The sequence below is a fragment of the Ahaetulla prasina genome, chromosome 3, assembly GCF_028640845.1.
Source record: "Ahaetulla prasina isolate Xishuangbanna chromosome 3, ASM2864084v1, whole genome shotgun sequence".
NCBI classification, from domain to species: Eukaryota; Metazoa; Chordata; class Lepidosauria; order Squamata; family Colubridae; genus Ahaetulla; species Ahaetulla prasina.
The window spans coordinates 163,073,163-163,091,493 of record NC_080541.1 but is presented as its reverse complement, the minus strand read 5'-3'; the positions used below and the strand labels follow the sequence as shown (position 1 = coordinate 163,091,493).

General features: G+C 34.0%; 1 protein-coding gene across 1 annotated transcript in view; it reads left to right on the top strand.

The window, feature by feature from the left end:
* Positions 1-832: 832 nt before the first annotated feature.
* Positions 833-18,331, top strand: part of ALG6 (ALG6 alpha-1,3-glucosyltransferase) — a 34,616-nt gene continuing 17,117 nt past the window's right edge. Inside the window, exons 1-5 of the mRNA XM_058178579.1 lie at positions 833-905; positions 7,666-7,767; positions 11,632-11,716; positions 14,709-14,798; positions 16,490-16,578. Coding sequence (XP_058034562.1) covers positions 848-905; positions 7,666-7,767; positions 11,632-11,716; positions 14,709-14,798; positions 16,490-16,578 — 424 coding nt within the window. The 5' untranslated portion in view covers positions 833-847. The remainder of the gene's footprint in view (positions 906-7,665; positions 7,768-11,631; positions 11,717-14,708; positions 14,799-16,489; positions 16,579-18,331) is intronic.

Here is an 18,331-nt window from a genome sequence, read left to right as displayed (position 1 = left end):
CGCCAAAGCTTTAACCAAAAACTGTCTACTATTGACCTCACCCCATTCCTAAGAGGTCTGTAAGGGGCGTACATAAGAGCACAAACGCGCCTACCATTCCTGTCCTATTGTTTCCTTTCATTATATCCAATTAATATAGTTATTACATACTTATGCTTATATATATGCTTATATATCGTATAGTTATTTCATGCTTATGCTTATATATACTGTTGTGACAAATAAATAAATAAATAAACATGGGCACTATGTAAATGTGATGAATGAATTGAATGAATGAATAAAATGTTATCCACCTTGCTGTTTTTATTTGCTTACTTTACTTCACTTTTTCCAGTTTTTAAAAGACTCTGGCCAAATAACTTATATATTTTATCAGACTATGATCTATTTCTGCTTGTGTTCTGTAATTATAGAACAGAATATAGCTTGAAGATACATGATAGATTTCTTGCAGGAATGAGGTTGTGTGTGCCTCTCTTGTGTGTGCCAAACCACTTCTAATGCACTTTCTAATTTTTCCCCTGGGTATTATTGACACTGAACTACTATAACATGGCTTATTCAAGAAATCATGATTAATAAATCCATAGCTTAGTACAGTGTAACGTGCGATTCTAGTCTAAATAAAACAGCGAACCAAACGGCTTAATGCCGTAACTGTAACGACACGTAGATTTATCTTAGTGTCCTGTGAGACTAGCCTCATCTAAAATCACCAGCCACGTTCACTGATTTTGAGGAGTCTGCTGAAAAAAGTCAACCTAAACGGAACAAGCAGAGAATACTCAACGTCACTCACTCAGGAAACCTATTGCGCATGCGGCTGGCCGGTAAGGCGGGACCAATGAGCGGGTCGGACGCGCGCACGCCCATTGAACCCCTTCTCGCGCCTGTCAGTTTCGGTGAGTCGGAGAGTGCCCAATGGCGGGTGGGGAGGTCGTTGGCGGTTGCAGATATGGCGCGAGGCAAAGGCGGGATTTATAATTTATAAGCGCTCCTGAGGGGAGCAGAGCACGCGCTTGGTAGCTGGATGGGGTTTAGCGTTAAGAAGAGGGCTTGCGTCCCTTCGAAGGGAGGGGGGAGCCAGGAACTGCATTCTTTCCCCTTGTGGGTGCTCAGCTTCCTGCCTTCCAGAACCTTTGATAAAGATAAAAAAAAACCCTCCAACAACCTCGCCCACAGGCGGGATTTACATCAACGTGCTGATTTGGAGGGCGCCGTGTTGGGGAAGGCTGTGCTGCAGGCAGGGAAAGGAATACAGAGGCAGGGCGACTTTGGATACGGAGCCGAATCTTCTTCCACTGAGAAAGGGAGGAGCTTTCGTGGACTGTAGGAGGACAGAGATCGTGACCAGCTTCCTCTTCAAAGAGCTTTTTTTTTTTTTAAACCTATAGGGACTATGCTTCCCACCCACATCGATGTGGGGTGTGACATAGGAAATCTTTCCGTACTAAAAGCAATGGGCGTCGAGGAAGTTTTAAATTGTATGCGCAGGTTGCATATGGTTAAATATTCACAGAAGCCCTAATTTTATTTATGTATTTATTTATTTTGTTACACAGTATATATAAGAATAAGCATGAAATAACTATACAATATATAAGCATATATATAAGTATGAGCAGTGGTGGAATTCAGCCAGTTCGCACCACTTCGGGAGAACCGGTTGTTAACTTTCTGAGCAGTTTGGTGAACTGGTTGTTGGAAGAAATCATTAGGGCAGAGAACCGGTTGTTAAATTATTTGAATCCCACCACTGAGTATGAGTATGTACTAACTATATTACTTGGATATAACAAAAGGAAACAATAGGACAGGAACAGTAGGCATTGGTTTCCTTTCATAAATACCAACGATGCTTCCTAAATAATTCTGCATTCTGCGAAATGTTTCTACAGTCTTATATAAACATACATTTTTGAATAAGCATATTCCCCATCACATTATTCCCTTTCTTGTATGTAATCTTTTGCCATCTGCAGAGAAACAGCAAGCAATTTAAAATGTGAAATAAAAGGAAATAGTGTACAGTAAAGCTAAAACTAATTTGCATTGATGCCGCTCGAGATATTTACCTACGTGAACCAGTCTTGCTTCTACCATGTCTACATACTGCCTTCCTGAAATTTCTCACATTTTCATTTTTGTGGATCCAATCCCAACTTTTCTTTCCTTTCAGCCAACTCCGTCAAATATTTTTGAAGTTCAAGTTTTATTTTCTTCTCTCTATAATTAAGTCATTTCAATATACTGTTTTCATGCCGGCAATTAACTTCTTTATTTGACTCTCGTTAATTTGGCACCTACTTTTTCTTGATTTTTATCTATTCTTGTTTTAACACTCAGCTCCCACACATACTTCTTAAATACTACATTTCCACTGACTTAATCATCTTTGTTTTTCCTAACATATCAAATTTATACTGCCCAATAAGAAAGTGAGTACAAGCACAGTTATTTTTTCTGCTTCCTTTGATAAATGTTTCTTCCTGGTAGAAACATGTATCAATGTATCACCTACTATTTTATACCAACATTTCTCCAACTATTTCCGCATGCTACCAAGTATGCAGTTTCATCTACCAGTACTTGTTATAGCTTTTCACCATCTACAATCTGCAATCATTCACTCCACATTTCCTGCCAAACACAACTACTCTGATGTTTGATTCTTTAATTTTCAGAGCCATAATCCTTGTTATATTGCACATTCTGTCTGACAATGTACTTATTAGATTACTACATCACTGCAATCTAATCAAACTTTTGGTGTCTTTCAAATAAGATAAAACTTGCAAAGCAAAACCACTGAAAGCAAGAACAAGCTCCCTCTCATTAATAATTCCACAAGCATTTCTTATTCATTTAAATACTGATACAGATTAACAGAATTTGAAAGGGTGGCTTGTAGGTTATCTAGACAAACCCCCCGCCCAGCAGACCCTACACCATTTTTGACAGTCCAGTCTCTTCTTGAAAGCTTCCAGTGATGAAGCTCCCACAACTTCTGAAGACAAGCTGTTCCATTGGTTGATTGCTCTCACTGTCAGAAAACTTCTCCTTATTTCCAGGTTGAATCTCTCCTTGTTCAGTTTCCATCCATTATTCCTTGTCTGGCCTTCAAGTGCTTTGGAAAATAGCTTTGACTCCCACTTCTCTGTGGCAGCCTCTCAAATATTGGAACACTGCTATCATGTCTCCCCTGGTTCTTCTTTTACTAGACTAGCCATGCCCAGTTCCTATTTTACCTATAAATATATTAAACAATTCAGGGACATTACATATCCTTGTCTTACTCCTTTAATGTTGAACCTTTTGCTAATAATTCCATTATTTTCATGCATTCTTCATTGCCATACTGTTTTCTGCATTTATACAAACTGAATTCTAAAATAATTACATAATTTACAAGCGATTGAGTACTTTGTGGTTCTCTGCATTGCATGAATTTAATCATTGATATGGCGAGTGGGATTGATGGGACTATCAATGTGCATGATTCTCGACTGGAGAAGATTGCTTTAATAAAAATTAGTGACTGGATTCATGCAAGCTGCTATACCACAGTTTTCAGGTGACAATTACTGGGTTTAATATGGAATGATAAACTGTAATATGGTTTAGGTCTATCATATTTTAAATTTTAAATTTCTCTCTGGTTTTAATTGGTTTTTTTTAGATTTTTTAACTGTTTTAATTCCGGCCACACTGTATAATAAGTTTTTTAATTTTATTTTAACTGTACACTGTTTCTTTTTACTTTGGCTGTACACCGCCCTGAGTCCTTCGGGAGAAGGGCGGTTTATAAATCTAATAAAATAATAATAATAATAATTATTATTATTATTATTATTATTATTATTATTATTATTATTATTATTATTATTATTATTATTATTATTATTATTATTATTTTGAAATAGATACTTTGGTTTAATTGTGTACTCACAATTGGTTTATTCAACCCAATTTTCTGGTTTCATATTATACACTAAATCACAAATTAATTATATTGGTAGATTTTCTAAAATGCATTGCTCTGGGTAGTCTCTGTTTAATATGGCCCTTTCTCTGTGACTCGGTTAAAATGATATTTATCTGCCTTTGAGCCAGATAACTAAAATCAGCACAAAATTTGCTATCCCTACTCCCCATTTCAGTCTTACAGAGGCCAGTTATGGTGAACTGTGGTAGCTCCCATATGCCATAGACTGGCTCTCAAGTGTCTTTGCAATTAAATCTCAGAGATCCAGTTGGCAGCCTGTGCTGCAGGCAGGGAAAGGAATACAGAGGCAGGGCGACTTTGGTTACGGAGCCGAATCTTCTTCCACTGAGAAAGGGAGGAGCTTTCGTGGACTGTAGGAGGACAGAGATCGTGACCAGCTTCCTCTTCAAAGAGCTTTTTTTTTTTTTAAACCTATAGGGACTATGCTTCCCACCCACATCGATGTGGGGTGTGACATAGGAAATCTTTCCGTACTAAAAGCAATGGGCGTCGAGGAAGTTTTAAATTGTATGCGCAGGTTGCATATGGTTAAATATTCACAGAAGCCCTAATTTTATTTATGTATTTATTTATTTTGTTACACAGTATATATAAGAATAAGCATGAAATAACTATACAATATATAAGCATATATATAAGTATGAGCAGTGGTGGAATTCAGCCAGTTCGCACCACTTCGGGAGAACCGGTTGTTAACTTTCTGAGCAGTTTGGTGAACTGGTTGTTGGAAGAAATCATTAGGGCAGAGAACCGGTTGTTAAATTATTTGAATCCCACCACTGAGTATGAGTATGTACTAACTATATTACTTGGATATAACAAAAGGAAACAATAGGACAGGAACAGTAGGCATTGGTTTCCTTTCATAAATACCAACGATGCTTCCTAAATAATTCTGCATTCTGCGAAATGTTTCTACAGTCTTATATAAACATACATTTTTGAATAAGCATATTCCCCATCACATTATTCCCTTTCTTGTATGTAATCTTTTGCCATCTGCAGAGAAACAGCAAGCAATTTAAAATGTGAAATAAAAGGAAATAGTGTACAGTAAAGCTAAAACTAATTTGCATTGATGCCGCTCGAGATATTTACCTACGTGAACCAGTCTTGCTTCTACCATGTCTACATACTGCCTTCCTGAAATTTCTCACATTTTCATTTTTGTGGATCCAATCCCAACTTTTCTTTCCTTTCAGCCAACTCCGTCAAATATTTTTGAAGTTCAAGTTTTATTTTCTTCTCTCTATAATTAAGTCATTTCAATATACTGTTTTCATGCCGGCAATTAACTTCTTTATTTGACTCTCGTTAATTTGGCACCTACTTTTTCTTGATTTTTATCTATTCTTGTTTTAACACTCAGCTCCCACACATACTTCTTAAATACTACATTTCCACTGACTTAATCATCTTTGTTTTTCCTAACATATCAAATTTATACTGCCCAATAAGAAAGTGAGTACAAGCACAGTTATTTTTTCTGCTTCCTTTGATAAATGTTTCTTCCTGGTAGAAACATGTATCAATGTATCACCTACTATTTTATACCAACATTTCTCCAACTATTTCCGCATGCTACCAAGTATGCAGTTTCATCTACCAGTACTTGTTATAGCTTTTCACCATCTACAATCTGCAATCATTCACTCCACATTTCCTGCCAAACACAACTACTCTGATGTTTGATTCTTTAATTTTCAGAGCCATAATCCTTGTTATATTGCACATTCTGTCTGACAATGTACTTATTAGATTACTACATCACTGCAATCTAATCAAACTTTTGGTGTCTTTCAAATAAGATAAAACTTGCAAAGCAAAACCACTGAAAGCAAGAACAAGCTCCCTCTCATTAATAATTCCACAAGCATTTCTTATTCATTTAAATACTGATACAGATTAACAGAATTTGAAAGGGTGGCTTGTAGGTTATCTAGACAAACCCCCCGCCCAGCAGACCCTACACCATTTTTGACAGTCCAGTCTCTTCTTGAAAGCTTCCAGTGATGAAGCTCCCACAACTTCTGAAGACAAGCTGTTCCATTGGTTGATTGCTCTCACTGTCAGAAAACTTCTCCTTATTTCCAGGTTGAATCTCTCCTTGTTCAGTTTCCATCCATTATTCCTTGTCTGGCCTTCAAGTGCTTTGGAAAATAGCTTTGACTCCCACTTCTCTGTGGCAGCCTCTCAAATATTGGAACACTGCTATCATGTCTCCCCTGGTTCTTCTTTTACTAGACTAGCCATGCCCAGTTCCTATTTTACCTATAAATATATTAAACAATTCAGGGACATTACATATCCTTGTCTTACTCCTTCTTTAATGTTGAACCTTTTGCTAATAATTCCATTATTTTCATGCATTCTTCATTGCCATACTGTTTTCTGCATTTATACAAACTGAATTCTAAAATAATTACATAATTTACAAGCGATTGAGTACTTTGTGGTTCTCTGCATTGCATGAATTTAATCATTGATATGGCGAGTGGGATTGATGGGACTATCAATGTGCATGATTCTCGACTGGAGAAGATTGCTTTAATAAAAATTAGTGACTGGATTCATGCAAGCTGCTATACCACAGTTTTCAGGTGACAATTACTGGGTTTAATATGGAATGATAAACTGTAATATGGTTTAGGTCTATCATATTTTAAATTTTAAATTTCTCTCTGGTTTTAATTGGGTTTTTTTAGATTTTTTAACTGTTTTAATTCCGGCCACACTGTATAATAAGTTTTTTAATTTTATTTTAACTGTACACTGTTTCTTTTTACTTTGGCTGTACACCGCCCTGAGTCCTTCGGGAGAAGGGCGGTTTATAAATCTAATAAAATAATAATAATAATAATTATTATTATTATTATTATTATTATTATATTATTATTATTATTATTATTATTATTATTATTATTATTTTGAAATAGATACTTTGGTTTAATTGTGTACTCACAATTGGTTTATTCAACCCAATTTTCTGGTTTCATATTATACACTAAATCACAAATTAATTATATTGGTAGATTTTCTAAAATGCATTGCTCTGGGTAGTCTCTGTTTAATATGGCCCTTTCTCTGTGACTCGGTTAAAATGATATTTATCTGCCTTTGAGCCAGATAACTAAAATCAGCACAAAATTTGCTATCCCTACTCCCCATTTCAGTCTTACAGAGGCCAGTTATGGTGAACTGTGGTAGCTCCCATATGCCATAGACTGGCTCTCAAGTGTCTTTGCAATTAAATCTCAGAGATCCAGTTGGCAGCCTGGTAAATCAGGAACGGCTCTCCTTTCTTACTAGGCAGTTTTGCATCAAGAAAGAAAAGGATAGCGGAAAGGGAAAGAAAAGAAGGGGGGGAAAGGAAAGAATCATCTTACTGCATTATGGAGTGGCATATAAATCTAAATGTTATTGCTATGATTCTTTCAATAGCATTTCTGGCTGTTGCAGAATAGCCCTCTGATACTGTGCTGAATTCGCTTTGTTTTCACTGGTTTTATTTTCCCCATAATAATATTATAAAAAGCCCACATTGGGTTGTTGCCTTTTGGAACAGTTGTGTATATCATAGAGAAATGGTTTTATTATGCTAATAGATTAGGACTAAATTAATGTAAAATAGTGTGTAATATAATTGTTCTTTCTAGGTCTGGACCGAAGACCAGCTATGGAAAAATGGAGCTTAATCACAATTACTGTGTTACTTGGACTTATTGTTCGATGGACTGTATCACTTGGTCCTTATTCAGGTAATACACATTCAAATTTTGAGCTAGTGTATGGAGATAATTTTCTTTAAAAGTTCAGATTATGATAGTGGGAAATCTTAATATGGGACTGTTGTACAAAATGTATGAAATATGAGTAACTATTTTGTATTTTTATAGAACTGCAAATATCAGCATAATTATATAAATAAAAATATCTATCTTATCTTTGCTTATTCTTCAATATTATTCAGTTATATCCTGAGCATCCCATCTTTAATATCTGTTTGAAATAAACAAATGCTGTATTATTTGAACATCTTATAAAACTTAGATCATTCTTAACTGATCTAAGAATGATCCTCATATGAACAGACTAATCTAGTATTTCATTATTGTGTTAGTAGCTACATAGGGTTAAATACTTAACTGAACTGTTTTATGCAAAAATACAACAATAATAAAATATTTGATTAAATTACAGCAGATTTAGTTTTGTGCTGATCTTATCTCACCTACACTTTAAATTATCAGGCATAACAATTGAGAGGTCAAATACTTTATGGCCTGCCTTCCCACCCCCATTCTAATTGTTTTATCTTTAATATGATTGAAATCATGTATAGAAGAAAGTAAGCTCATATTTGTTGACCTTGTCCCAAAGGTGCTTTTTTAAGAAGACATTTTGTTTCTCATCCAAGAAGCTGAAGAAGCTTCTTGGATGAGAAGCAAAAGTCTTCAAAGAAAAACCAGAAAGTCCAGTTGCCTCTTGAAAAAGCACCTTTGGGACAATCATGGCCTGGATGACTGAGAATCTCCATAGACTTGCTGACCTTATTTATTCAATAAATCTATTTCTGCCATTTTATTTTATTTTTATTTGAATTTATATCCTGCCCTTCTCCGAAGACTCAGGGCGGCTTACACAGTGTTAAGCAATAGTCTTCATCCATTTGTATATTATATACAAAATCAAGTTTTATTGCCCCCAACAATCTGGGTCCTCATTTTACCTACCTTATAAAGGATGGAAGGCTGAGTCAACCTTGGGCCTGGTGGGACTTGAACCTGCGGTAATTGCAAGCAGCTGTGTTAACAACAGACAGACTTAGTCTGCTGAGCCACCAGAGGCCATATGCTAACAGCAAAGATTGGAGGAAGGGTGGGGAGGTTTCATTTCTATATATTTCTATAGAAATATATATATCATAGTTTTAAATCGACCATTAGGATGCTATGCTTATAGGGTAGAATTTCCTCCTCAGTACTTCTAGTGGGAATGGGCTTAGTAAAGGCAGCTCTTCTCTCCTATTCCACTGATTCTAATCACATATTTTTAAAACCTGAATATATTTCTGTTCTTCGGACACTATCCATTTTATGGTAATCATCTTTTAAACAGGAAATGTTATTATGAAGGCTTGCAACAGTAGACATTTCTGAAATAAAAAGTGAAAGTTGTGGTATTAAAATACTTCAGTAAAAAATATTTCTTATGCTCAATGTACCAGGAAAATAAATAAAAGACTTGTTGAAGTTATCTCTTCCTTGTCCTTATTTAGTTATCACAATTGGAACTGGCAATTTGTTTAGTGAAATGGTCACTAAGTGATTATGCTTATGAACTTACTTCAGCTTTCCTTTGCTTTATAGACCTATGAGGACTGTGAGGATTAGTCATGATTGTAATGATGAATAGTTGCTGTATGAGACAGATGTGAGGGTGATCTGACATGTGTCACCCTATTGAACACCAGGCCGGGTTGATTTAGCTGATCTAACTGGCTAGTCAGATGCCTCTTTCCTTCCTCATCACTCCATGTGCTTTTTCCTGAAAGCTGCACACTTGGTGGAAGAGGACAACCATCCCAGATAGAAAGAGTGTACCAATCTTCAGTCAAGGGTATACAATAGGCTGCATGAGGCAGTAGCTAAATGAGAACTATCTGTAATAAGATAGAATAATCTATTATTCTTAAAGTAACTTATTAATAAAATCTAGCTTGAACAAATGCATAGTACAAATAATCTTCAACCTGCAACCATTCATTCAGACACAGGTCTGCACAAGTTAATAGCACTGTTTATTGTTTCTGTACATTAGGCAGCTGGTTAGAATATGCTGGTATTTAATTAATTGGGTGGAGGTTTTATAATTTGTATTTTACACTTAGGGACTTTATTAAGAAGACATAGGCTCCAATCATTACAATAAAGTAATAGTGGTATGATATTTTGAAGATCTGCATCTGTTTAATAATAATTTTAAATCTTATGATTGGCAGCTTTTTCTCTCAATCCCCACCCAAAAAGAGTTACATTTGTCTGCACTAAAAGCAATTCTTCAAGGCAAGGCAATGGTCCTCTGCCTATGCTCAGGTAATAATAACAATAACAACAACAACAACAACAACAACAACAATAACAATAACAATAATAATAATAATAATAATAATAATAATAATAATAATAATAATAATAATATTTTAATTTGTATACCGCCCTTCTCCCGAAGGACTCAGGACGGTTAACAGCCAAATAAAAACGACAGTCAATAAATACAATACAAATAAAACAATAACTAAAAAACTTATTCAAAATTTGGCCCAAATTTAAAATACATTTAAAACCCTAAAAAACCAATTAAAAATTAAAAACCCATAATAACATCTAAAAATCCTGCGCGGAAAAATAGATACGTCTTCAGCTCGCGGCGAAAGGTCCGAAGGTCAGGAAGTTGTCGGAGTCCAGGGGGAAGTTTGTTCCATAGGGTTGGCGCCCCCACAGAGAAGGCCCTTCCCCTGGGGGCCACCAGCTGACATTGCTTGGCTGACGGCACCCTAAGGAATCCCTCTCTGTGAGAGCGCATGGGTCGGTGGGAGGCAAACGGTGGCAGTAGGCGGTCCCGTAAGTAACCCGGTCCTAAGCCATGGAGCACTTTAAAGGTGGTAACCAACACCTTGAAGTGCACCCGGAAGACCACAGGCAGCCAGTGCAGCTTGCGCAGGATTGGTGTTATATGAGAGCCACGAGCAGCTCCCTCTATCACCCGCGCAGCTGCATTCTGGATCAATTGGAGCCTCCGGGTGCCCTTCAAGGGGAGCCCCATGTAGAGAGCATTGATATTTAGTTGCTCCAGAAGTTCATTTCTTATGAAATTTGTTCCCATGTTACAAAGGACAAATATTACCCTTCTCTTGCATGTATGAACTATTAAAAAGTAAATGATATAAAAGAATGATAAAAGACTTTCCTAGATTTAAAAGAAACTTTTCAATTTATGTAACGTTATAGTGTGTTAGCTGAAATATAAATGTGCTTTCATTAGTTAATCAGGAGACAAGAAATGAATAATTGTATATATTAGATATTTACTTGGATGCTACAACAATTACACTGTTTCATATATCTTATATCTTGTTTAAAAAGAAGCTTATTCAATACTGGCTGAGAGAATAGCAAGTAGAATTGAGCAAAATGGAACCTAATTTGTTACATGTAAAACTGGTACAACTTCAAGTTGAATTTGACTCAAGCATAAAATGTTACAATAGCAAAGAAAGTACTTTTTTGTATAAAGCTTAAAGAAAAAGAAAGTGACTTATTTTCTTCATTGTACATTAGTAAAGGAATGGAGGTACAGTATGCTCTAGGGATCATATTTTTGAGGAAACCAGATATTAGGTGTTACATCCAAAAATTACTATTACTATTAGAGAAGGCCTTTGGTTATAGGGCTGAATTTGAAATATTTTTTCTTTAACATGGACACATATTTAGAATAGAAAACATTCATTTCTCAAGCATTTAATAAAAACACTAATAGAAGCATAACAATGGATAGCATTTAGTTTAACAAATAAATACATAAACATATCTCTAATCTTTCTTCCTTTTGTGTTTTAGGTGCAGGAAAAGCACCTATGTATGGAGACTATGAAGCTCAAAGACATTGGCAAGAAATTACTTATAATCTGCCAGTCAAATACTGGTATGTCTTTATTTCAATTTATATAAGGAGTGCCCATAGGCTGTGGGGGGGATTTTAGCTGGTCCATATAGCTTTGTACAAAATTATATAGAAATAAGATCACTTTTCTTCAACATGATATCCCAAATAGTATTATAGGAATGAAATTATTTTCAGATCCAATATACTATATTATGTCTGTTCAGATTTATCTCAAAAGATGTCATTATGATCATATTAAGTATCTATATCTACAATGGTTAGGCAGATTAATTAAAATATTAAATGGTTTTGCAAGTGTTATAGAAACATAGTTTAGAAATTCCATTTCTAAAATATGAAGTTGAAGCAGAAAGCATTGGTTTCTCATCTTTGGCTTTATATCTGATGTCTCTATATTATCCTCTGCCTTTCAGTAGAAGTACATGCCTCTTCTGTGCTATTGCTTCTCTTTAAGAAACCTAGTTTGATTGGAATCCAAAAAGAAGAAAAAAATGATAGTTATATTACATTCTTGTTTACCCATTGGATGAGCAAAGCATTGGACAGAAAGATGAAGCATTGAAGCTATAGTTAGGAAAAACTAGTAATCTAGTATTTGCCTTTCTCTCAACATATCATGGGTAAGGGAAGATTATGATTCAGGACAGATAATGATTGGGAGGGTATGCTAATGGGAGAGTCTGTCTAAAGGAGAAAGCCCATTGTCAAGTTTTTCTCATCTTCCAGATGTAATAAAGCATTCAGAAAGATAAAAAGAAACAGTGATATAGAAGTTCTGTCCTTCCCCCACTTTTCCTTTTTGCTTATTAAGCTACACCTGTTTTGCAAATGAGTTGAAAGGTGCTGAGTTTTGGACATTGCAGGAAGCAGGCACAGCCAGTAGCCCCTCTTTTTTCGAGCTTCTATTTCAAAGTTGAAGGTGTGATTGCTTGAGAGTCAGGTTAACTCTTAACAATTCAGCTTTTCTAAAGCAAATACACCTTTTTCAGGCTCACACAAAATTCTAAAGAAAGCTGGACTGTTTTAATGAATAGCAAAAAGATGCTGCACTCACATGACATTTTAAAAATGTCCACAGCCCTGATGTTTATTAAATTTATTATTTTAATATTTTAAAGACTAATATTTATTAAATGTATTATTTTAATTTCTGAAGACTCAGACTCAACATTTCCCTTCCACAGTTAATTGGGTTTGATGAAGTGATGGGAGAGAGAAAAGATTGTTCAGTTCCAAAAGATTAATAAGTATTAAGAATTTACAAGTAAGGGAATAAAAGCCAGTGAAAGTGCACTTATCTGCCATCAAAACATATAATTACATTTATTGAATCCTTTCCACTAGTTTACTCTTGGGTAATTAGAATTTTCCTTCATATATTTCTGAATAACGGGCTATAGCAATATCGAAAGTATATTTGGAAGCAATTTTATATTAGCTTTGTTTTGCAACAGCATCAAATACTTTGTGATTCATTATACTATGTGCAACTTGGCATTTCTAAAAGTTGGTTCCCCCAAAGTCTTTGCCTTTGAAGAAGCTACAGTGACAACACTATGCATATATACTCAAGTGATATTGCATGTACTTCACGTTTGCCTCCTTTGTTCAGAAGCAAAGTATATTAAAAAGGTGGGCAATAAACTAGAAATGTGATTTGTATGTAGTTTTCCTATATGTGGTTTTCCTGAGCCAGAGGCATGAATTTAAATCTTTCTGCCTTCCCTATCTTGCTTTGGAGTCCATGCATATATTTATCAAAGACAATCTTGACAGCATCTTTTCTTCCTTATTGCTAGTTAGAAATATGGAATTTCTTAGCCTTCTCTTCATCAGTATGCACGAAGCTTTTCTAATGGAGTTTAAGACTGAATTAGAAGGCAATGCTGGATGAATAAATGAGATATTAACAAGTAAAATGCAGAATATTAATACTGTAATGAAGAAGTTAAAACTAACCTGGTGTGAGAAAATTTAAATAGTGGGATAAAAGGGTAGAGATGCAGCTTTAAGAAATATGATTTATCATGAATTGTTCATAAGATACTTCAGGCTGCTTATAAGGTATTCAAGAAATATCATTTATTGCAATAAATGTCAGAAACTGGCTGCATTTGACTGGATAGACTGGAAAAACTAAGGACTTGCCCCTAGCAATTATAAAATACTAGTCACTCTATTTCACACAGATTTAAAGGTTCTGATATCTTATTTTTGTAATTTTTATTTTCATTGCATAAAATCTTCTGAAGTATTTCAACTTGAAGATGTGTCTAAATTCTGATTATTCTTCGCTCAAATGTACAGTACAGAAGACTCATACCAAATGAACATTTGCCTTTGCACTTTTGTATTGTTCTTTAGAGGATTTAGAGGACCAGTTGAATTTGTAACTATTGATAAGTCTTGAGTAGATTTGTGATGCTTGTCACTTATTGTGTTCAAATTCTGTAGAGTCAACAATTTTGTTATGTTGGGTTAAGGTGCAATTAGTTTTCAAAAGCTCATCCTTCTATAAGACAACAGTACCATCTGAACACGTTTTACATAGAGCAGTTTTTTCTTCTAACGGCAGCAGTTTGTGTACTGACAAAAGCAGTCAATCATTCCTTTTTAATCTCAGCTGTTTGTGTGTTTCTTCCAGTGAAAGTATTAGAATTAGATCTTGGTTTTTCCTAAATATAGGAAAACCTATATTGAAGACTAGAAAATCTCGTGAAATCTTATACCTATATTGAAGATTTTAAAACCACTGTGACATCTTATACAATTACATATTCAGTAATTAATATAAAAAGCATATTTTATTTCCATCATCATTCTGCAGACTATTATTTAAGAAATACTTATTCAGAAAACTGTCCAAAGATGATTTTGGGGGAGAAAAAAGCTTGCTTCCTCAGAAGCTGTCACAAAATAGCTTCAAAATTATATAAGAAAATAAAAGAGATATTGTCCCTAAACTATGCTAAACATGCATATTTATTTTGAATTTTACTTTATCTTTCAGGTACTTTAACACCAGTGACAATAATTTACAATATTGGGGCCTTGACTATCCACCTCTTACTGCTTATCACAGTCTTCTGTGTGCTTATGTGTAAGTTAATTATTATATAGTCAATTGTTTAAAATAATTATTTAAAAAAGAAAAAAAGTACACTAATTCAGAAGCTGTTTATATCCATAAGTATTCTATGGTATATTCGGAGATTAACATCCCTAATAAGAATTTTTTTAATGTGATGGAGAATAAGGAAAATGATTGGATAAGGATGTTATATACAATGTTTGAATTCCCAGATCACTGGATTGGGGTCACATCAAGAAATTATTTCCATATTTGTAGTTGCAGGGACTTGATGTCTATTTTGTTCCTTAAATTCTATCTCCTCTAAATTGGGAAAAGCCCTTCAATATAAATCTTCCAAATTTCCCTAAAAGCAACATTCCAGTTAATCTGAAGAATTCTAGAGACCATGCTTTGGGTGCAGGAGGCAATTGTGGATTACAAGTCGCCCACCTCTGTACAGTCTATTTTATAAAATATTAGTTAAGGCATTCATATTATTTCTTATTTTGCTAACAAACTGCACATGTACCAAAATTGTTACAGATGAGACGCTGAGGAGATTGTACATTGCAAATAGATTTTATGTATAACCCAGGATTTATGTATTCAGCTTAAGTATCTAATTTTGTTTGTCCAGTTATATAAATACATGTATCTTATGTTTACAAAGACTGTATTTGATTTTATATTATTGTACATGGCCAAGGCATTTTTCATTAAGATGCTGAAATACTTTACAACTGTGATCATGTAATCAACTATCACAAGCTACCCAAAGTTGTTGAGAGTTGGGTGGCGCACAAGTTTGATAAATGATTATTATCAGTATCAGTATCATGGTAATAAGGATTGGCTTTAAATGGGACTTCCCTGTTTTAATCTGTAGCAAGATAAAGAATAACGTTTGTTCACAGTGATCAATATGTACCTATGTTTCTAGTTTGCAGAGGCCAACTGAGAAGCAGCTTTGAAGAGATATTACTTTAAAATTTAAAAAGGACAGAAATCTTGTGCTGAAGGACACAAGAGACTTTAGACTTTATTTCTTATATCCTGTCTCAGAAATGGACGATCTCTCTAGATGTTTAAAACTGCAGTTCTATTGTAGATGGCTATCCTGCCTTGTGGTGACAGGGATTGAAATTAAAAATATCAAGAGGACAGTAGGTTGCCTATTCTATTCTTTGCAAAATAGTAACAAACAAATTAATGGCTACAATTTCCTTTTTTACTTTTATAAAAGAAATACAACTAGCTGATAAAAGCTCGGCATAGATCTAGAAAACTGTATGCTATTTTATTACCTTGAACTGGCTTTATAATACTATTGTTTCAGTATGGGTTTTACTTTTTTATGTGATTAACATAGCTATTTTTGTCTTTAAAAAAACCACTGGAATAGATACGTTGAAATTATCAACAGTGTTTTATTATTGCTTTTAGTTTTCAGAAACTAGTCTAAAACCAAAGAATTCTTGTAAATTCATTTAAAGTAAAGAATATTATTCAGAATGGTCTCTGCTATCTTGTTTATACTGTTAAAAATCTGAGGAATATGTTTACAGCATTAAAAAAAACTACTATGAGGGTTTTTTTTTACATTTGATGATTATGTACCATTAAATGAATAATTATTATAAATTTAAATTAATTTGTCATATCTTATGAATATGGACCTAAGAGAATTGTCTGATTTTTCTTATTTGTAACTTTTTTAGGGCAAAGTTAATAAATCCCAGTTGGATTATTCTACACACATCTCATGGGTATGAGAGTCAGTCACACAAGTTATTTATGCGTGCATCAGGTAGGATTTTTTTTTCAATGTAACTATATAAGGCATTTTATCTGATCCTATATTGTGTATTTGGAGATGCTCCATATAAGAGGAGTTTGCAGAGATTGATACAAGTAATTATAATCTTTAATATCACTCTGTTAATATTAATACAGCTTTATACTAACAAAATACTATAATATTCCTAGAGGAATATTTCTAGATTCAGTTTTAAAACCAGTTATGCTGAGTGAGCAAAGATATTAGACTTTTCAATATTCTCCATATTATGGAACTTCTCGTAGTAACTATATGTTTGACTTTATTCAGTTTTGACTAATTTTAATTGCTCATTATTCAATATTTAAATGTCATTTAAATATTGAATAATTAGCAATAAATTTGGTTTTAAATTGTTTTCAGTTATTTAAATCATTTTAATATGTGGTTAGCAGTAAATATTTTTAAATATTTTTGAGATACACAAACATGTTTATATATAATAGCAGTTACATTGTTTTATTTTACATTATATAATCAAATCTGCTTTGTCTAATATGCTAGAAAAATTTGAATATACTGTAAAAAGATCAATAAATAATGGTAGCAGAGTGACAGCTTGTCCTCTACTCCATATTATATAAAACTAAATTTTTGATAACACTGAAGTTCATGTCAGTAATTATCTATAGATGTGTACAAGATGATTACAATACTAAATGAAGTAGAAGGTTTGACTAATTCTAATTCCATATATATAGTATGTATAAAATAAGTGTTTCTTCTTCCTTCAAGTGTTTTCAGTTTTTATGGAAATACTAGGGTAAACATTGATAGTCTAGACCAGGAGTGTTCAACCTTGGCAGACCTCCCAGAATTCCCCAGCTAGTCAGGCTGGAGTTGAAGCCTTAAAGTTGCTAAGGTTGGATATCCCTGGACTAGACGTTACCGTCCACACTTCTTGAAATGGTATTGTCAGTGATTTGGTGACTTAGAGGATTGATTAACAGCAAAGAAAGAACAGACAGTTGTATTGTTTGTCCAGTGCTCTTCTTGCAGTAGCTGGAGGTGTTCATAATTTGACTAATTTGGACCCAGCCCACATTTTTAAGGTACTACTGAAATGGATGCTAATATTCACATACAATATTAAATGCTTCTTACTATATAACTATATCTTTCTCATTATGTAATAGCTTTTTCCAGCCATTTAAAAACTGCTAATATTCTATACAGAATCATAACATTTAGTAGTGATTACTTTTACAATTAAATCAAAATGATTATTGTTTCATAGACACATTAACTGATATTAATCTGGTGGTTAATAATGAAAGAAAAACAAACCCAGCAATGTCATATGACTTTTTATATTAAGCATCATAAACAATTAATTAGTTTTTGTTATTCATCCTCCAGGATTGAATAGAGTTGTGCAAAAAATAATAATCTTATGTTAGTTTCTCCTTATTGCTGATAAACTTGGGCAGAATTAGACACTCCTCTGCCTCACCTCTTATGCTGGCCACAAACCTTTCCATCTGGTCTTTAGTAATTGACTGCATTTTAAAAATCACTAGAACCAAATTACCCTTGAAATAGTCTTTAATAATGCTCAAGTCAACACGCCTGATAAATCATTGATGTATAAACCAAACAAATGGATAGACATTTTTTAAACAATAGCCATTAAATGAATGTTATCAAGGTTACAGAATTCAATAATGTTAAATGTTAACCATTATTTTTATCCATTTTTGAAAATTCTCCCTCTAGGCAGTGT